This window comes from Ambystoma mexicanum, chromosome 14, assembly GCF_040938575.1.
Source record: "Ambystoma mexicanum isolate Mex_15411 chromosome 14, UKY_AmexF1_1, whole genome shotgun sequence".
In the NCBI taxonomy this organism is placed as follows: domain Eukaryota; kingdom Metazoa; phylum Chordata; class Amphibia; order Caudata; family Ambystomatidae; genus Ambystoma; species Ambystoma mexicanum.
The window spans coordinates 543,039,366-543,061,279 of NC_090940.1; the positions used below are offsets into that span (position 1 = coordinate 543,039,366).

General features: G+C 45.3%; 1 protein-coding gene across 1 annotated transcript in view; it reads right to left on the bottom strand.

Annotated features, from left to right (window-relative positions):
* The window catches only part of LOC138526942 (cholesterol 24-hydroxylase-like), a 428,213-nt gene extending 413,682 nt beyond the window's left edge, over positions 1-14,531 (bottom strand). The window contains exons 1-2 of the mRNA XM_069637835.1: positions 14,343-14,531; positions 3,636-3,713 (exon numbers count right to left, since the gene is read on the bottom strand). Of these exons, the coding sequence (XP_069493936.1) occupies positions 3,636-3,713; positions 14,343-14,479 (215 nt within the window). The 5' untranslated portion in view covers positions 14,480-14,531. The remainder of the gene's footprint in view (positions 1-3,635; positions 3,714-14,342) is intronic.
* Between the last annotated feature and the right edge of the window lie 7,383 nt (positions 14,532-21,914).

Sequence of the window (21,914 nt, forward strand, 5' to 3'; positions counted from 1 at the left end):
GTGCCACCATTTGGTTAATGTTGGTTTAAAAAGGTTTTGTGAAGCCTAGGATGACCTAGGATTCTACCAAAGGACAGAACATTTGTCAAATAAAAACCTTTGGTTTATTCATGGTTGAGACAAGTATCATCATGAAACTGAAAAGCCACATGTTCCTTTTAAAAGTAGAATAAAGTCAAGGGTCGGTTTTATGATGAACAAAGGTTATTTATCGACAACAAAGTGGCAAAACCAGAACAATGGGTAGCAAAACAAAACACTGGCATGGCTGAAAACAGGCTTGACCAGGATTAGTGTAGTGACAACACAGGTAGGTCTTAAAAAGATTCAGCATCAAGATTGCAAGTATTAATGGGTGTGTCAATGCGAGTTTCATAAACAGCAATTTACTTAAAATTCTATGGTCAAGCAAGGCATAAAATAAGCAGTGTCGTAGAGCAATTTGCTATGCAATTCTGTAGGTTTGCTAATTAAATTGGCACTTGTGTAGCAAAGTTACCTATTTAAGTTACCCTGTTCAATGAAAGCACAGCTCACCCTGCATTCCTCTCTTGCCTTCAGAGCCCTCTCCATCCTCTTTTCTCTGTTCAATGCAAGTTCAAAAGGGCTGACTGGGGGAGAGAGAGACAGACAGAGTGCTACGCACATTTTATTTTTCAAATAATTGCAACCCAGAAATAATCGGGATGATACTGTTATTAAGCCAACGGTATCTGTCTGTCAAAGACAATGGGCCTCATTACACGGACGGCGGTAAGGGTTTACCGGTACCGGTAAGGGCACCGGTACCGGTAAACCCATTTCGCCTTACTACGAGGTCCCTTTGCGGGTTGGTACTTTAACGCCTGCTGTTTAGCAGGCGTTAAAAACCAACCCGCAAAGGGACCAGGGTGCTAATTACGGTACTGCAATTTGCGGCACCGTAATTAGCGCCTTCCCCATTCCCATAGAGCCCTATGGGGCAAAAATGGGAATGGGGAAGGGCAATGGGGGAAGAGGGAATTACCGCCCCGCCAACCTTGGAATAGGGCGGTAATTCCCCTTTCCTCCAAGGTGGTGCCGGTATTTTACTGGCATGGACCAAGGTGCTAATAGCACCTTGGTCCTCCGCCTACCGTGTAATGAGGCCCAATATGTGTTAGTTATTTTTTTAAGAAAAATCTTTCAATTCCTTCTCTAAAAATGTAATAGGTTACACAATCCATAATTACAGTTTTGCTACTGTAAAACATTGCATTTTCTCCATGCTTTACAGTGAAGTGTATCTAACGCTCTGTGTCCACTAGATTTCATTTTGTTGGGGAAGATGTATCATATTGACGAGTGGACACTTTTGAAAATGTACATGACCACATGGCCAAGTGCTTTGATGGCAAGCCTAGTCCTGTGGCTTGCTGGTGCTCAACCCATGAGCTGATCCCATACTTCTTGACATTCTATCTTACCATGTTGGTTTATACCTGCTACCCTGAAAGTGAGATGGCTGCAAACTACAATATTCTGCCTAGTCTGCCCAGATCTCTGCCTGCTATGCCATCCACTCTGCTTAGTCTTTTACATAGTGAATACACAAAGCTAACTTGAGATTTACTTAAAAGTAGCTATCAATAGTTTCATCCAGTCTGTACATCTACAGACCTACTGCATAACTGTACACTGTAGTTAGCCTCCAGAGCACACTTTGCTCTATGATTATGATTGCATTATATATTAGCACCTGCAGGAGAGAGCTGGCCAAACTGTTTTAAGAGCCTTTTTATCATATCTATTTATTTGTGTCCATTCATGCAGCTAACCTTTTTACAGACACTCATCCTGGGTTTACAAAGTATTTTCGCCCACTCGCATAGTCGAGTAGATTTTAAGGGTCAGTACCATTTGCAGGGGATATTGGAAACTTTTATCTAAACTTTACTTTGTTTGCAGTATATGTCAAATAAAGGTTTCACTGTACATGCCTGGCCTCTGGGTGGCAGCAGTGTGCCAAACTAAAGTGGGTTTATGGTGACATGCGCCATTTTACAGAATGAATTTGCAAGGCCTGATTTATCTCACTAATGTCTTACTTCAGCGGTATACAAAACTGCTGTATTGTTGCTCATTTTTACCTTGGTAAAATATCTTGTTGCTCAGTATCCTATCGTGGCATTAGAACCATTGGTACAACATTGCTAATCAAGTGGGTTTGTTTGCTAATCAATCAAAATTTAATTAGTAAACCCTGCTAATCAATTTTTGAAAACTAATTTATGCCTTGTCAAGTGAGGGACTAAATATCCAACAGAAAGATCCTTCTCCATCCATGACCGTGGCAGAAAACAACACAAGGAACAAGCTCAACCACAAAATATAAAGGCTAAAAAACGATTGCCTTCCCCCTTTCTACGTCGTTTATCTCTCCTGGCCATACACTCCCGAGCAAAGACTGGCCAGAACGTCCATTCACAGGAATGTTCGGAATTCACATCTAATGGAAAACCATTATTCTGCCTCTTCTTTCCTGCACAGTTTCCAGTAGTAAAGAAAATAACATTCCCCATAGCCCAGAACAGGGATAGCCAATGGAAAAAGATGGTTTATAGTGATTGTTTCGACTACAAAAGTTTCAAATGCAAAAGCTTTTCATTTTTTTATCCCACCAACCCCCGTTTTTTTTTACCCCTTAACACCCATTTTAGTAAAAAAAAACCTTTACCTACAAAAAAAAAATCATCTTTTCGATGCTTTTTTTTTTTTTTCGGAACTTTTGCTTTCAAAACTATTTTTTCAAAAACAATGACAGGATAACAAAAAGGATCCCCGGGAAAAACAAAATTGATGTTTGGAATCCACTATGATGGGGCCGGATAATTGAGTCACCAAATTCTCTCAAACCTCTCCTTCCCCACCCTCCATCTTCTACATTGCAACCTGTTCAATCCCTTTTCAGGTTTCTTTCTATTCAAATGCAAATCGTATGGCTTTTCTACTTGACTTAATGTCTTCTTTCAGCTCATATACGATTTTTTTTTCTCATCTTAGTTTGATCTTTTCCTCAAAATACAAATCGCTTCCTACATGCACCGATTAGATCTTTCTTGGTCTAGCATCTGTTGCAATATTCTGTATTTACCTTGGTAAGCACTTTGATAACCAAGGGTCATTACCGCCTGACAAATAACAAATACAAAATGATTTTATATGCCTTCCATGTTGTTCCCTAAAGCAGAATCTACATATCTGCACCACATTTAATAAAAATTGATAACTCAGGACCAGAGCCTTAATGACACCTGTTCAGCCCAAACTGCTTAAGCTCAGGGGCCTGCATCCTGAGGCTCTTCAGATGTATTGGACTACAAATCCAATGACCCCTCAGATCTAGCTATGCTGGCTAAGGCTCATGGGTGTTGTAGTCCAAAACATCTGGAGAGCCAACGGTTGACAGACCCCTGGGCTTAGCTCAACTGTATCCATCCATCACTTTTCCTAGACCAACCCACATGTACGCAGGTGCCAATGATCTACTTTGCGGTCAGTTTCACAAACCTAGGAGGCAAAATACATTGATACGCATTATTCTAGTAAATTCCAAATTCAAGGGACAAGTCCATCTGTTAGCCCAATCGATCCTTGTGCAAAATGTGAAGCCTTACCACTGCAAGAACTGTTCATGTATAAGCCCATCGTTGTTCATCGACTTCCGAAGACTAGGGTAATGCCCAAAAAAGAAGCTACAAGAGAGACAAGAGACATACATAAGGGCGAATCATAACATAATGTAAATCGCAATTTTATTGAATTTTTTCTCATCTTTGTACAAAATCTACTAAAACTTGGATCTTCTTTTAAAATGTACTGCAGTCGCTAGAAACTACAAATTAAAAACATATCGGAGCGCTACCAATAAGTAATTGCGCACGGAGGGTGAATGGCGCGTTATAAGAAATTAAATAAATGAATACTACAAAGCAAGCAGCACAACAATTGTCTCATTCACACTCCTTTCTTGTGGTTGCAAGTTGACTAGCACGTGTTCCAAAACACAACGCACACATATGAAAATGGGACTGATCCACAGTAAAAGAAGGTCATGACGTGGGAAGATAGCTCAGGGGCAATGTGCTCGCCTTGGATGCGAGACGACACTGAACAAAACAGGTTAGATCCCCGGGGTCACGCTTAGAAACCTCTGGGTATTAAGCGCGTTATAAATAACCTATCATATCATATCATATCATGATACTCATTTCCCATTAATGGCAGCAGTTGCAGAATGTGCAAGCACTTGGGCATAGGATAGCAGTGCCTGGCAAATGCCTCTCTAACACCTAGAAGACAATCCAAAACGGTTGGCTTTGCCAATGGTTATTTTTAACAGGACTTCAGTGAAGTACATGCATGTTCCGGTTGAAGGGAGAAGTGGTTACGACATCTGTATTAGACCATGTGCGCTTTTAAAGGTCCAATTAAGCCATTCTCTTTCAAAAGACTGCTTTGAAACAATAATGCTAGTCACTTTGAGCTCAACGTTTGATGTTAATGCTTGAGAAAAGCTAATTCAAAGATACCCGAGGAGGATTTGTTTTGGGAGGGGATGGGTAGGAAGTTGTTGGGAATGACAGTAAGAATCAGCATGGCCTTGGGCAATCAATGGATGGATAAATAACCAAACTCCTAGAAGTGCCTTGTTTCCATCTCCCCCTAGCTGTACTCTAATGCAGTAGTTTGGGGTTATAGGTGGCACTTTAGCACCACCTAAAGCAAAAACTAAAAAGGAGTAAGATGTGCCTGCCACCCGTTTCCCTGCACACGCATAACTTCTACTGTGAATGTTAACCTCAATCTGCATATATCCAATGAACGTAAGAAGAAAGAGGTGGGCCATGGGTTGCAAACCAAGAACAGATGATGCAAATTGGGTGTGCACCCACAAAAAGCTAACCCTACTCAGGATGGAATATGCTACGTCACTTAACAGGTGCACCTCATGTGTCCCCGATTTAACCTTGTCATATGTTTCCCCAGCTACAACCAGGGAATGAAACTGGTGCAAATAGACCCGAATGCCCTTGGCGGGGGGTTTCCTTTTAGGTGTGAAACTGGTGCAAATAGAACCGAATGCCCTTGGCGGGGATTCCTTTTGGGTGCAATAGCAGAGGAACTGTTGTTGTGCAAGACTGCGCATGTATGGATAACCTTGGTTTTGTCACGTAGCAATTTTCCATGAAGAAGATTCCTGCTCAAGTCCTGCATCTGTATGCACAGTGTGCTTAGTTCACCCATTCACATTCACAGACATTCCTGTAGTCACGTTGCCACCATTAGCACACGTGTTTATAACACAGGAAAAAGATGTAAATTAGAACAAGCATTGGCAATGCCAAAAGTTTGGGCGTGTCAGTGTAGGCATGGGAAAGACCTTTGGCAGGCAATGCTGCACTAGTATTAACTGGCCATTGACTGTAGCAGGTGCAAAATGGGGCGAGTACCTGAGCATCTAACAGCAGTGCCTGACACATGGCGAATACTTACACACAAGCCAAATCTGTTGGCTTTGATAATGCTTGTTTTTAACAGGCCTTCGGTGAAGGACACTCCCAGTACTTATAAATCGAGTGCCAGGAAGAAGGTCATTTGTATTACACCAGTAGCCCGTTTACTGCTCCAATTAAGTCATTAAGCCTCAGGAGGCTGCTTTGAAGAAAATACTGGCAAGCACTTTGAGTGCAACGTTTGATGGTTAGTCTTCATAAAAGTGAGCTCAAATAGTTCCCATGAGGAGGTGTTTTGGGCGGAGAGGGGCAAGAACTGGGTGGGAATGGCCATAGGAATTAGCATGGCCCTGGGAAGTCAATGGGTGGGTGGGCAAATAACCAAACAACGCATACAGGCTGTGTTTCCCTCCTCATAAGTCATTTCGCCATATCTGTACTCCAATGCAATAGGTTTGGCTTATAGGTGGTGTCACCCAAGAGCCCGAAATAAAAAGGAGATTTGTGTGGTTAGCAACCTGTGCTAAATGTGCCTACTGCTTTAAGCATCCTCTCTGGCTTTTGTATTCAGGCTTAAGGTGGCTGTGAGTAAAACAATAATTGATATGATATGGCATTTATAACGTGCCTATACACAAGTGTTTCAATGCGCAACAAGGCAAGGGAGGGGAACAAATGGATGACGCACAACGATCCTACTAGACCAGGTGTCATTCAGATCGCGCAAGTGCATGGGAGGGGGCAGGCATAGTGCAGAACATGAGAAAGATGATAACAATAATAAGTAACGGCCAACAAGTGGCAAGTGCAATGTTAAGTGCATACATCAGGTGTCAAGGGCTGGTAGGGGGACTGTGGGGATACAGAAACAGTTCCCTAGTGCGGGGGGGGGGTGCCAGGTGGGCAGTGCAGGTGTGTGACGCTGGCGGTGGGGGGGCCTGGGCCCGAGATCAGAGGGTGTCCAGGTCGCCAGTGCAGTTCCAGTATCAGCCATGAGGTCAGCAGAGGAGAGGAGAAAAGGCGTAAGCAAAGAGAAAGGTTTTTAGGTGCTTCTGGAACTGGAGATGGTTCTCCTCAAGTTTAAGGGAGACAGGGAGGCTGTTCCAGAGGGAAGCCCCAGCCGAATAAAAGAGATCTACCACCAACTCGTTGCTTGGAGAAGCGACTGACCCTGAGGGAGTTGGAGGTGGATGAGCGGCGAGCTCGCGAAGGAAGATATTTAGGAAGAGAGAGTTGAAGGTATTGAGGCCCCAAGCCCCAGAAGGCCTTGTGGACGATGCAGAGGGTTTCTCAGTTTTTGATTACAGGGGCCAGATATTGGATAAAAAAATCATCCAAGCCCTTACATAATATTACTTCATTAACAAGACATTTTACTTCCCTAACATATCCATATAGCACCTGTCTCCTATCAAAAGGAGTCAAGAATTTCAACAAGCGAGTCACTGTATTCCATAAATCGCTTGCCTCTCATCCGATTCATAAAATAAAGTAATCGCCCATTGCCTAAGGTCTCCAATCACACAAAACAGTAGAGTATGTTGTTTAAAAGGCGAATCACACTCCCAAAGGTATATCGCTTTGTCGCCATTTTACACAAAGGCATCCCCCGCGCTGGCATCATTTACTTGTCGATTCCCCCGTATCACTTGTGCTGTAATTGATGCAAATCCCTCTAGTGTTTGTTTTAAATTTCAAGTTTATATCAAAAGCCACAATGAACAGAGGGGCGCACGTGCAGGCGAGAGTAATTGTAGTACACCACAAAAGCAATATATTAGTGTAGAAACAAATACAAGACAATTGTGGCTCATGCAAAGCCATGAATTTACAAATAAACAAAAGGGCAGACGGATCGAAGACCAGAAATGGCCGATTACTCAAACTTTAAAAATGTACCATGAATCGGAGGACGCAGAAAAGCAGCAACACGCATCTGTCGATTGAACTATACCAGGGATATATAACCCTAGGCTTGCCAGATGTTTTGCACTACAACTCGCAGCAGCACTAGTCGTTGAAGTCAATGCCGAAGGATAATGGAGTTGGAGTTGACACATCTGGAGAAGCACAAGTTGCAGACCCCTGATTTATACCTGTTGGAAAAGATTTCTGGTGGACAGATGTTTAGGCGTCCACCCTGGTTTTAGTGAACAGGGAGAAACTTCTGAGAGTTTAGCCACACCAATCAAGGTAGCATGGAGAGAAACCAAGACAAAATCTCAGGAGAGTTGAGTGGGGTCAAGGTTCCATAAGGAGCACACAGAGTCAAACACCAAGGATTACACTCAGACAGTAATACGAATAACACATGTATTACAGGCCCAGAAAACACATGAAAAATGACTATTGGCATTAATATTATCACACAATACTAACACTATAAAACATATGTACAGTCACTGTAGTTTGTGCATAATCATACAATCCCACTCCCCGATACCTGTATGCGAAGGCAAGTGATTAGGTTAGCACCAGTTTGGGAGAGTAATCCTGGGGACTTGAAGATGGGTCCAAAAGTTAAATGAAGTAGTATTCTAATGGATAGAACAGTTCCCAGCTTTTGGAGGGCTTTTAGCAACAAGTTGTGCCAAAGCCAAACCGTGTGTAAAAGTTTTAAAAGTTATGAAAACTTTTCAAGGGTGGAGATAGGGGGCAGAGGGCAGGTAAGTATTGCTACAACTTACCACCCATAGTCCGATTTCTCTTCAGACTTGGCCGGTCATCAGGGGGGTCGCCTGAAGTAAGTTTTCCTACCTTTTGTTCCGGTTGCTGATGCACAGGAGCTGCGGATTCAAGAAGAGTTCCAGTTGTAGATGGAAGCTTGGTGAAACCTCTTCTTGACAAACAATATAAGAAACTCCACTGCATCACTCCTAAGGGCATTCAACCAGGTGTGAGAAAGCAGGTCACAGAGATGGTCACTGTTGCACGGCAACACCAGGATCACAATGGTCGTGGTCAAAGAAAGCTTCCCATCTCAGGACCCGTCGATGATAGGGAGATGACATTTTGCAGGAAGACCTCTTGTCGCACAAGCTGGAGACCCCTGGACCAGGCCGAAACTCAGACTAACTGCTCTTCTATTGCGGTAACCCAAACTGTAGCTGGTCAGCCCACTACTTCCGAAGGCTCGTTCTTGCTTGAGTACCAGAAGACGCAGAGACCAGTTGTTTCCACAGGTCCAGAGAGTTGAAGCACTGACGAGGGTCTTCAGAGATCAGTAGCCAGACAGGGCTCCAACGGGCCTCCAGACAGATTCGATTGCCAGGCCTCTTTACGGATCGTCCACGGGTCTTTCAGGTCTCCACAGCTACAGTAGGATACTTGGCTCCTCTTCAGATCTGCTGGAATGGCTGCAGGTCACCCCTTCTTATCCCAAAGGCAGATGAGTGATCAGACTCAGCCCTCCCAATGGCAAGATCTGCCCCACACATGCACACCAGCAGTGGTCCAAACAGGTACCACTTTTGGTTTCAGGCAAGCATGCAGAATAGACTCTCAGGCGCCATTGTGAGTGCATTACCATAAAAGGAAATTCCTGACCTGGCAGGGCAGGAAGAAGGGCAAGGGACAAGAAGGCCAAGGGATAAAAAGGCCAAGGAACAAACAAAAAACGTGGTGGCACAGCCATGTTGGGACACTGTTCATTGTTGGTAGCCAAACGCACTAAAAGTGGGAAGGCTAACAAAAAGTACAGTTACAAGTAAGAAAAGGTAACTCCCTGCTGCCACCAGTTTGTCCTTAGGCACACCTTAGGTAACCAAAACATCCTTTTCAGTGTAGTCAAGGGCCATACAAAAAATGTTACAGAGTTACCAACAAAAGTAACAAGGTCAATAGACAGCCTGAAGGACAAGTCAGTTTCCCCATAACATGTGAGAAAAAGCCCAGTGGTGTGAAGCTGGAGGCTTCGCTTCACTGTAAAAAGTCAAGGCATTGTGAAAAACAAAAGCAAACAGTTAGGGGGGGTCCATAGAATATGGAGGGAAAGTTGCTAAAAAAAAAAGAGAACACTTTCCTAACAGTACCTAATAAGGAGCTAACAAGGAGTCAATAGAAATGTCCATTCCAACTCAAGTAAATGGTTTGAGCTATAGAAGCACCTTGAATTATGATGTGCACCCTCAATATATCTTCCTACTTGAGCTCTTTGCTCCTCCACCTCCAACTCCCTCAGGGTCAGTCGCTTCTCCAAGCAAAGAGTTGAGGGTAGATCTATTTCTTCAGGAGGCACCTCCCTCTGGAACAGCATCCCTGCTTCTATGAAACATCTCCGGTTCCTCTCTCCCAGACCTGAACCTAGACCTGACTGCACAAAGGAGGAGCGAACAAGGAGGGGGTCTTCCCTTGAGATAACACCAGAACTTGAAAAATCCACACACTGAAGAAGTCAGACTGACAGTGTGAGACATGGTTATTCCTGCGCTGAATTCGAGGTCAATTATCCTCAAGAATTTGATTGAAGATGTGCTGAAACCGAAAAAAATCACATCTTTCATCTCCTTTGCCCATTGGACAGGAGATGGTGTGGCTCAAGCCGATATATGTGCAAGAAAATTGGTTGTTTGTCCTGAAGAAGGGTGCCATACTAAGAGAGCGCTATTGATGCTTCTCGCTGAGAGCAACTGAAACACGTGTCGACGTGAGAATCTGTGGGAATAGCATAACACAGACTTTTTGTTACCCCAAATTTATGGGGAGTTCTCTTTACCAATTGTGTATGTTCATAAATGCAACAGACATATGACTGTTTGTTTATGTATAGACCATTTTCTGTAAAAACAATCAAGATAGGGTGTCAAAGAGAGTATGAATGTGAATGAATGAAAATGAATGAGCCACAATATTTTGTTAAAATTGTGTTTAATATTTGTTTTAAATTGTTTTTTTGAATAACCAAGTTGATACAAAAACTTTTCCCTTTTTCTGTCATCCTCTTTGTCTACTAGTCCAATCTTGTTCTTGTTTCTGATTCGATAACCTGTAGGACTAGGGACGTTAATACAGGTTCCCCTTTTTTTGCACAATATGCTAAGTAGTAAGCACACTATATTGAGAGGGATTTTGCGCCACATTTACTTGGAGTCAGTATTGAAGAAGGGGTGAAGGGGCCTTCCTCTTGTGGATTCTGTCCATGAGCCATAGTTGGTGGAGATTCTGTTCACATGTTGCATGCTTTTGCCTCAGCAGCATTTGTGCGTTATTATATGAGGTAAACCTTACACTTGCATGATAGCTCCAAAAGACTTATACAGTGAAATAGTGATGGGAGACTGTACATTTTTTTTAAATAACCTGGTTATCCCACCATCCCCCAGCCTCCACTCTCCACACTGCTCCCCACCAAACTAAGTACTACTTTGTGTAGCCATTTTACAGCAAAGCTAAAATAACATGCTGCTACTGCGAGGCAGATCTTGCGTAATAAGGGGTGAGCCTGAGTCATTAAATAAAAAGAAATAGAATGCATCATGATTGTTTTTCTGTGTATAAATGTCCCTCCCTTCCTCTCGCCCTACGGCATTCACACACACATCTTGTGGGTGGACCTCTTATGTAATAGCCTGTTGCCCAGTACTGGAAATGGAAAAAATGTACTGAATGAACCGTCTCCTTGTTGGAGGGGCAGAGACGTGAGGCCGGAGGTGAGGATGAGGGGACAGGGCATTTTTTTTAAATAACCTGGTTATCCCACCATCCCCCAGCCTCCACTCTCCACACTGCTCCCCACCAAACTAAGTACTACTTTGTGTAGCCATTTTACAGCAAAGCTAAAATAACATGCTGCTACTGCGAGGCAGATCTTGCGTAATAAGGGGTGAGCCTGAGTCATTAAATAAAAAGAAATAGAATGCATCATGATTGTTTTTCTGTGTATAAATGTCCCTCCCTTCCTCTCGCCCTACGGCATTCACACACACATCTTGTGGGTGGACCTCTTATGTAATAGCCTGTTGCCCAGTACTGGAAATGGAAAAAATGTACTGAATGAACCGTCTCCTTGTTGGAGGGGCAGAGACGTGAGGCCGGAGGTGAGGATGAGGGGACAGGGCCCCAGGTCATGCAACACAGTATATATTCATGGAACGCAATCCTGGCGATTTGCATGAAATCAAAGGGCATTATGGGTACATAAGGATGTCCACAATTTTACATTTCAAATATATCTTATAGTGATTCAGTAAGAAACCCTTTTGGGCGAATAATGGACGTTGACTCTGCAGTTTTGATTTTTATTTATTTATTTATTGGACCTTTGTAAGGCGCCTATACACAACTGTTTCCAGGCGCCACAAGACAATGGGGGGGAGGTGGGGGAGAAGAGCGGAGAAAAAAACCTGTAAACACTGTAAAAATAGTCCTACTAGGCCTTGTGACATGTGGACCGTCCAGGTGCAGTGACAGTAAGTGCACGGGAGAGGGGGCAAGTCAGGGAGGAGGGGGTGGGATGGGGTAAAGGAGTTGGAGAAGTGTAGGAAGGCAGGGCCCCAGCGGCTGGGCAAGTGCGGAGGGGAACCCAGAAGGGGAAGTGCCAGGGGGGGCCAGGTGTAAGGGTTGGCTAGTCCAATCAAGGGGAGGACCAGATTCAGGCTAGTCTGGTAAGGGCAAGTACTGGTTAAGGGGTGCTGAGTAGACTGGATGAGGAGGGCCTGGCTCCAGTAAGTCACATAAGGGACCAGACATCAGTCGCAGCGGCAGGGGGATATTAGCAAGGGTGGGGAGAAGGAAGGAGGAGTAGAAAAGGAAAGTTTTGAGAAGTTTCTGGAATTTAAGGAGATCCGGCTCAAGTCTGAGAGAGGCAGGAAGGACGTTCCAGAGGGAGGCTCCTGCCGAAGAAAGAGATCTACCCACCCTTGGAGAAACATCTGATCAGCAGAGAGTTCGAGCTAGAGGACAGAAGGACTCTAACAGAGAGGTATTTAGGGAAAGTTGGATGTCGCTGGGTCCCAGGCCCCAGAAAGACTTGTGGATGATGCAGAGGGTCTTGAATGTACTTCTTGCAGCCACCGGGAGCCAGTGGAGAGGTTTTAGGGCTGGAGAAATGCGGTCCCTGGGCTTGAGGCCAAGGATAAGTCTTGTGGCCCTATCTTGGATTAGTTAAAGAGGGCAAAGAGAGGAAAGAGGCAGATTGAGGAAGAGGCTGTTTCAGTAGTCCAGCCTAGATAGAACTAGAGCTCTGGTGGTATTGAGCTTCTGGGGAAAGGTGAGGAAAAGGAGAATGCCTCTGAGGAGGTTGAGCAGAAAGTTGGACTTCTTGGCAAGGTCGGAGATGTCTGTAAATTGCAGGACATATATACAAGTTTGGATGGTTGCAACAGCAGTTTCTATATTTATTCTCCTGTGCTGAGTATTCTGAAAACCGCCTGCTCGTTGAAATGTTTGTGCTTGAACTCAGTTTCAGAACAGATCTGTGAGTGTCCTAGGTTCCACGGTCCGAGACAGAATAGTGCTCCGGCAAGATATGTTTTGCAGGAGAGCCACCTGTCTTGTTCCGGCCCATTTCCTGCACTGCTGCTTCCCTTGATCCACAGCCTTTTAAATTATTTTGCTACTGGTTGCAAATTTCCATCACAGCACCACAACTGAGCAAGTATCTAAATTCCATATTAAGGGGAGGGGGGGAGCTGGAACTTCCCCTCCAAAGGGAGGCCACTGCAGATTACATGCCAACATTATCCATTCCACATGGGAGACAGTATTTCAGGCCTGCTCTTAGCTTTGCGTTCTGGGTCTTGGGGTCCTACATTCAGTGCCTTAAGTGGCACTGTAAAATGAGTCGGAGCTCATCAAGGGGGCCTGGCCTATCGGTGGGGGGGTCGCCTCCCAGCTCATTGGCCCACACCCCCTTGACCAGCCCCGGCTCAACGGCTACAGACACGCTTGCCAGGCAGCCTTTTGTAGAGATCAGCACCCTCTCCCCTTCATTTATTTGCCAAAGGCTTGCCTGGCAGGGGACAGCGCCTCGCCTTTTCAGCCTTAATGGTGGCACTGCACCTCGAGGTCAGCATCACCATTAAGGCTGAAAAGGTGAGGCCGCTAGAAGTGGAGGCCTTTTTTCCTAAAGCCTGAAACTCCCACTAATGAGCAGGAGCTTCAGGCTTTAAAAAAAGGCTTATGTTTCCCGCAGCCTTACCTTTCTTTCATAATGGTGGCGCCAGCCCACGGGCATCTCTTGCTTGAAGGGATGCCTCGCAGGTGCGGTGCCACCATTATGGATTAAAGGCATTTTTTTCTGAAACCTGTAGCTCTCGTACATGAACGAGAGTTTCAGGCTATAGAATAAAAGCCTTGTCCTGTAGTGGCCAGGGCTGCCAGGGGAGATTAGTGAGCCCCGGCAGGACCCTGCCTCAGAATGAGATTTATGAGCCTGCCGGGGCTCGGCCCCAGCTAACCCCAGCCCACTCAAAGCCCTGGCTACATTACCATTATGAATCAAGCACTGCAAATCCTTGATTTCAAAGTTAAAACCAGTACTGCAGTGCTGTATCCCGCATGGATAATGTTCCCATGTACGAGTATTCTGAAACTGTTTTCATTTAGTTTCATATCTTCTGACAGCACGCCATGAAGCAAAGTGGGGCAATCGGGGCCTTCAGCACTGAAGAAGAAAAGTGGAAGGATTCATTTGTCTGTGGTGGTAAGAAGTAAACATTTTAAAAAAGAAAAATTGTAAAAAAGAAAAAAAATGTTAAAAAGAAAAAAACGTGTAAAGTAAGCATTTAAAAAAAGAAAAAAAAGTTTTAAAAAACTAGACTGTTTAACCTCAATCGAAAGTTCCCCTAAACTCGATGGGCCCTTTCTGGAAAATCTATGCCGTATTCTATGTTTTGGCCTTGCAAACCGGCACTTTGGTAATGCACCCACCTGTCCCTGGGGGGGCCCGGAATGTGGTCAAACTTCATGTGACTGTACTGGACCATGACGCAGAAGAGCAGGAACAAGAGGGCTGCCACGGCGAGCAGGGCCAACAGCAGCCAGGAAGCCACGCTCCAGGCGTCCATGTCTGCTCTCGGCTCGGCTGCGTTTCTGCTCCTCCTCTGCTCCTGTTGTCAGTGACGTACATGCCTTGCTGGGCCAGCTCGTGAGCCTTCCATAAAATGGCGGGAGTGGCGTGCCCTTAAAGAGGTCGAGCCACGGCTGAAGGGTGAACCGAGGACTTCGCTCTTTCTTCATTTGCGATAGCATTGTAATACGACGAGTTAAGTAATTAGTTAATCTGTCATGGTAACTGCCTGGGAACATTTGCACTAGCCACGCCCTACGTTTTTTTTTGGCAGAGCCATCTATTTGATTTGAAATAGGCGCTGTAGCCAATAAGGTAAATCTCAATTTTAGAAGTAGATGGAAGAAAAAGGTCGCCATCTAAAGGTCAGTTGGGAAAAAGATGAGCATTCTATGTGTAAAGTTCAACAATGAACTTGCCATAACCCTGGAAAGAAAGCCTTTGAATTAATGTTAGGCACTAACGTCTGTCTTTTACAGTAGCTAAACTGAATGGCTAATCCCATTCACTAACGTGAGAAGGGGGTTTAGAGTCTATTAAAGACAAGGAGGCAAGTATTGTGCAGTCTTTACAAACAAAAAGTTTAACCACAAACATAGAACACAGTTCAATACAGTGTAATGGGAACACCCCAGTCCAACATGCAAGGTCGGATTGGCCCCTCGGCCTTTCGGCCCGTGGGTGGGCCAAAATCGTCCCTGGGGAGTGGGGGCCGGTTTCTAGCCATGCCTGGGCCGGTTTTGAAAAAAATAAATTGAAAAAATATATATTATTTTGTTTCCCATTTGTTCCCATTTTATTTTTTTCAAAAAGCCTTTCATCCTTCTTAGGTCGATAAATTAGTACCAACACAGGTTGGGTGATATTGTATGCATATTTGTTCTATAAAAAAAGAGCTTAAGCGTAAATGCTATACAATAACATATTATCATATGGCCTTGCACCTCCGCTTGGATTCACAGTAATTTAGTGTACTTAGGAACAATGCTATTTGATGCCACTTCCTGTTTTGTCAAGGGGTGAAAGGTCGTGTTTCATCGCTTCCGGGATGTGACTTTGGGGTGGGGTCAAATGACATCACTTCCGGTGATGTCATTAGAGGTCAAGGGTCGTGAGGCAAGGGGTGGGCCACTTTTTTGAGGCGATGTGTGGGTCACTTTCTTTTGGGTGACTGGGCCTATTTCCTGTCCCAGTCCGACCCTGCCAACATGGAGGGCAGGTCATGCCCTGTGGATGACCAATGAGCCAAGACCCACCCCAATAAAGGTCCATTACTCTAACCCCAACTCCTCTTTCTGCAGCTGTCTTGCATCAGACGCCCACTGCAACGATCCAACTGCGTAGCGCGGAGAAAAAGATCCAGCGAAACTGGAGGGATCCCAACCTTTCCGCAATCTGAAACTAAGACAAAACTCTTCTGGATAGGACCTCTCACCCCAAAACAAAATGAAACAGAAACAGGGTGGGTGGAATAAGAAACAGAAAAAAGGGTTGGTGGGTGGGATAATACTCGCCTCCTTGTCTTTAATAGAATCTAAAACCCCTTCTCACGTTAGTGAGGGGTATTAGCCATTCTATGACAAGACAGGAGGCTTCATATTATTCAAGTTTGAAGCCCTTGCATCATATTAATTGCAACATGATCAATAAAATAGTGACAATACCATAAAATCAGATACATTTTTTCAAATGTTTTGATTTTAGACCCATCAGCAGCTTACAAAATTCCTCTCTAGGCGCACCCCCCCCATGAGCTGTCCTAGATGGCAATGCAGATTTAACTGCAAAGAACCCAGGAAGATGTGCCAATTCCATAATCCTGCAGAACTCCACAGAATCCACCCGGCGAACGGGGGGAGGCAGACAGGGAAGGGACACCGGCCAAAAGGGCTTTGTATCTTAATTAGCAGCTGAGAGGCATTTGGAGTAATAAGCTCCTCCATCTTCAACTCAAAACATTTCAAGCACTCCATGACCTACCATCTACTGGAAAACCTAGATAATAATAGTAAGAAGGTAAACTCTGGAGATAAAGTAAGCTACTCCCTGAGGGGTGAAAGTTTGTTGGCCACATCCAATACTTTGATCTCAGAAAAAAAATCATATAGGAAAAGAAGACATAACCACATGGCAATCCTGGAAAACAAACGTTGGAAAGACAAATCTTCATTAGAAAAACCAGAGCGGGAGAAAAAGGGACACCTTATTAACATCCCATATAATCAAAACCAAGCCTTAAGTGGGACCTTAATGCAAATAAACTTGAGGGCCATGCCCTTTATAAACCTGTATGCTTTTCAAAACCCATTCCACCAGAAATGTATTACTTCTTCTGGAGGCAGAAGCGGGATGGAAGAGTTGAGCCACACTCCATGTAACCTAGCAGGCACCTGCTAAATAGTAGCCTATCGCCGAAGAGGCCCTGACCACCCAATATATTTCTGTGAAAACCCCTGGGAACACCAAGAAGAACTCAAGCTTCCCAGGCATAAGGGACGGAGACCCTTAATGACCAGCTCAAGAGGGACTTGACCAGTCGGAGAGAAGCCTTTGAAGGAGAAGGATAATAAAAATCATATCCACTGCCAAATCCAGAAAGTTGACAAGCACACCTGGAAAAAAGGCCAAACAAGGGGTCAGGGCAACCAACACTATCGGTGTCGCCTTCCTGAGCCCTTGAACCAGGACTCTGCTATCATGACAAGAGGGAAGGATATTTACCTAGACCTGGCCTTGAAGAAACAAGAACTTTGCAAAGAGAGACCTGTCTTACATCCAGTCGCCCCTGTCATGGAGATGTCTGCAATTCCAACCCGCAACAGAGTCTTTTACTCCGGAAAACCTTCAGCTTTAACTTAATGTCCCGAATCCTGACCGAAACTAAATACCCATGCTAAATGTGCTAGGGGTTTGGACCTTATTCACCCAAAATGATAGATGTATCGCATAGAGGAAACATATTCCTACCTAAGGAGGACAATTAATCCCATGGTCCTTGAGAAAATCTTAAACTACCAAAACCGCTAGGAGCACTAAGCAGTAATAATAAGTTTCCTACTAGAAGAGAACTAACTTCAACTTGAGGAAAAACTGAACTATCCTGGTACCCCCTGCACCCTCTGCTGGCATCAGATTCCAGAATGGCCTCGGGAAGGGGAACCAAAATGTTTACCCTACTATCCAGGCAGTTAATAGTTTGAACCACAAAAGGAGTTTCCTCCTGCTCTCGGGGAACAGAAAAACAGACTTTTGCGAGGATGAAAGATGCCAAGGCGCTGTAAAGGCTTGCGATAGAGAGGGTTGGAAGATAACTTGGATGGAAGATGAACACCACCCCCACGCCCCGCTATCCGACTGTGGGAGACCCTTCCTTCTTTGAGGAGGAGAAGAATTTACTTCACTTTCTTAGAAAAACCTGCAGCCCAGAAGGAGAAGGATGCAGAACCTGGGGTCCATGTTGAAGCTCAGAAATTGGACATCTTGCAGCGCTTCAATATGGACTCTTTTGCACTTATAACCAAAACGCCATGGCTGAAGAAGGGGCACCGCTAACTCCACAGGAGTATGGAGAAACTGAGAAGAGCCAAACAAGAATATTGTCCGAGTTTTTTTAGACCTGAGGTGAGCCATCAGCGGCTTTTGTAACCTTATTATGCAATCCACCTGAAAAGGGGGGAAGACTTGGGATCAGAGCTATCGTGCTCAGAAATTGAGGGCTGTAAAGGGATGCTGCGACCACCGTCCCTCGAGAAAAAATGAGGCTTGTGACCTCTGTATGTATGCAACCCTAATTGGCTTTGCCGGCCACTAGGGGAAGGGTCAAGGGAAAAAACTGACAAGGGGATAATAGACAGAAATAAAACCCCTCCCCCCTTACTAGCTGTAACCCCCCCAGGGGTCCGAGGTGTCTTGCCGGCCCGTTCTCCAATGGAGAACAAAACTCCCTTGAGGGTAAAAAACTGGGCTTAAACTCCTCGAGCAGAGGAGACATTTTTCACACTGCTTGATGTATTAACTGGGTCAGGCAGAGCCTTGGGAGGAATGGCTATAGGGGCGGGTTCTAAAATGATATTTTGCCCCTAATATCATCAAGCTGTTTCTAAGCACTGTATCAGGATCCAAACCTGGGTGGCACTGCATTTCTTTGCTTCCAGGAGCAATACGTTGCCCTTGAGCCATCCGTCCTCCCAAAAATACCCTTAATATTGGACTTGGCTGATTGCCATATTAGAATGAAGGCACATGAGGGGAATTCACCCCTCACTTTAAGAATGGAGGTGTTGCCGTTGCCGAGCAGGCACACAGATCTCAAAATCAAGCTCCACAGGACTTGCACGTCAATAGGGAAATTAGAGGATACTTCCCTCTCTAGCCAGTTGAGCAAACTGGAACATCTGACCCAATCACACAGTTACCACTCTTCCAGTCTCCATGTATCCCCTTCTTAGGGCCTTTCCCCTTTTCTTTTAGGGCAAAGAGGGATACCAAGGACTGCTCAATCAATGTCATGAGGGCCCGCTCACCAGGCAAGAGGATGACCCTGCATCCGAGGACTGTCACTTTGATGAGTGGAAAAGAATAAAGGAACCTATATCTTAACGTCTTTATGAAGGCAAGTAGAGTCCTCTATCTGTAGAAGAAATAAGGACTGTGGGAGCAGTTGCGGAAAAATAAAAAAACAGGCAGGCTAATGAAGAACCAACTGGAACTGTGGGAACTCTTTTTCCCCATTCTTGGGGAGGAGAAATGCCTAAGGGAAATGGACGGACTGAGTTTGTCCTGAACATGTTTGCATTATTAAAGTATCTACGGGAAATTTCCACCTAATGGGAAAGGGTGTAAATTGTGTTAATGGGTTAATAAAATACTAAAGCTAGTGTAGAATTGAGGTCTGAGTGATGGCTGGAAAGGAAGGCAAGGCCCCCCTAAAGGTCTGTTAACGACCTCCTTCACCAACCTGGCTCTTTTCTTTGAAGGACCATAAATAAATAAATCAATTCCCAACAGGTAAGCGTTAATGTGCTTCCCACACCTTAGCCTAGTGTTGTAACAGAGGAATACGCTGAGCAAGAGCACCTCGAGCTGCTCAACCTAGCAGGGTGTGGTAACCAGCAGCACACGAGGGAGAAACCTCGCATTAGAACTCAGGTGAAGCCCAAAGCCGAGCAGGCAGCAGCACTTAGATCACCTGTGCCGAAATTCAGGGACAATATAACTATATTGCCATATTAAATGAAAAACACTTGCAATTTGAAAAATTCATGCATGAATTGTGCGGGAGCTGGATGATCCATGGTGCTCCTAACTCTCATTAACAAATGATAACAACGACCCCTCCACTTGAGCAGTACCTAAAACAAAACTCTTGACAGACTGCATGTGGGGTCCTGAGTGGGCGAGACACTGGCAGAAAAATGCAAGTTTTGTAGCTATTTTATAATTGTACTCTTATAACACAAGTAGTTCCTAAACACAGTGCCGGATTTCAAACCTGTGCACTGTGCCTATTGCTACTGAAAATGGCAGGGAGAACCCCAGGTTTTCATGCATGGAAAAACATGCACTCATTCAGCTATCCTAACTCTCATTAACAAATGAAAACAACGACCCCCTCCGCTTGCGCAGTACCTAAAACAAAACTCTTGACAGGCTGTGCGTGGGGTCCTGAGTGGGCAAGACACTGGCAGTAAAATGCTATCCCCTCTGGGACAGCTCATAACTTTAGTGAAGCCCCCCCCCGCGTCGGCAACAAAGCAAAAGCTTTGCCACGTCAGTGCGCGTGCTGCCTGGGAGGGAGGGGCTGGCCGGCGCTCAGCAGAGAACGCCTCAATTAAATTGAGATCCTCCGCTGCGCATCGGGCCTGAAGCGAAAGCTTCTGGCAGGACTGCGCGCGACGGCTCTGAAGTGGGCGGGCCGACCAGCAGTGTAGGAGAAAGGCCTGTGCGCATCAGGTCTGCAGCCAAAGCCTCGGCTGACCCGCACGCATCGGGACGTTCATATAATATACTAAAAAATATCATATAATATAATTTTTAAAAAAAACAGCCCACGCACGCCGGGTGTGAAGCAAAAGCTTCAGACAGCCCCATGCGCGTAGGGGCTGCAACCATAAGAAGATGTAACAGCATAAAAAACGAAAAAAAACGCTAATAAAAGCGGCAGACACATGCTGTCACCACAATATATTTTCTTTTTAAAAAAATAGAACGCAATAAATGTTTTATATAATAAATCTGACACCAATACATTCTACACAAAGCATTCAGGCCAAAATAAGGCACACAAGAAAGGAGTGACTTAGCTGTGGCGTCAGCAGCAAAGAAAGAGGTGTTGGGGTTAGAGTAATGATATGATATGATATGGCATTTGTAACGCGCCTATACACAAGTGTTTCAAGGCACGACGAGGCAGGGAGGGGGGAACAAAGGGAGACAGACAACGATCCTACTAGGCCAGGTGTCATTCAGATCGCGCAAGTGCAAAGTTAAGGGGACGGGAAAAGTGCAAGGGGGAAAGGGAGAGGGGAAAGTGCAGTACACGGTTAGTAACGAACAAGATAAATAATAAGGGCCAGCTGGTGGCAAGTGCAAGATAAGTGAAGACAAGTGCTGGGAAGAGGGGCTGTAGGGATACAGAGACAGTCCCGCAGTGCAGGGGTTGCCGGGAAGGCAGTGCAGGGGAGAGTGGCTGGGCCAAGGACCAAGATTGGTGAGTGGCCCAGTTGCTGATTTAGTACAATTTCAGTGATTTAACAGGGGAGAGGGGGAGAGAAAGCAGAAGCAAAGAGGAGGGTTTTGAGGCGCTTCCGGAACCGGAGATGGTTCTCCTCAAGTTTTAGGGAGGCAGGAAGGCTGTTCCAGAGGGCGGCCCCTGCAGCGGAGAGTGATCTCCTACCAACTCGTTGCTTAGAGAAGCGGCTGACCCTGAGGGAGTTGGAGGCGGATGAGCGAAGTGCTCGAGAAGGAAGATATTTAGGAAGGGAGAGTTGAAGGTATTTTGGCCCCAGGCCCCAGAAGGCCTTGTGGACAATGCAGAGGGTTTTGAACTTAATCCTCGCAGCCACAGGGAGCCAGTGTAGCGATTTCAGTCCTGGAGAGATACGGTCCCGGGGCTTGAGGCCAAGGACAAGTCTCGCAGTCCTGTTCTGGATGAGTTGCAGAGGGCGGAGAGTAGAGGCAGGCAGATTTAGGTAGAGGCTGTTACAGTAGTCCAGCTTCGAGAGAACAAGGGCTCTGGAGACAGTGAGCTTCTGGGGGAAGGAGAGGAAAGGAAGGATACCTCTGAGGAGGTGCAGCTGGTAGTGTGACTTCTTAGAAACGTCAGAAATGTGAGGCGAGAAGGAGAGTGTGGAGTCGAAGATGACCCCAAGGTTTTTAGCCTTGCAGGTAGGAGCAGGAAGAGGGCCAACAGAGGCCGACCAGAGAGCTGCAGG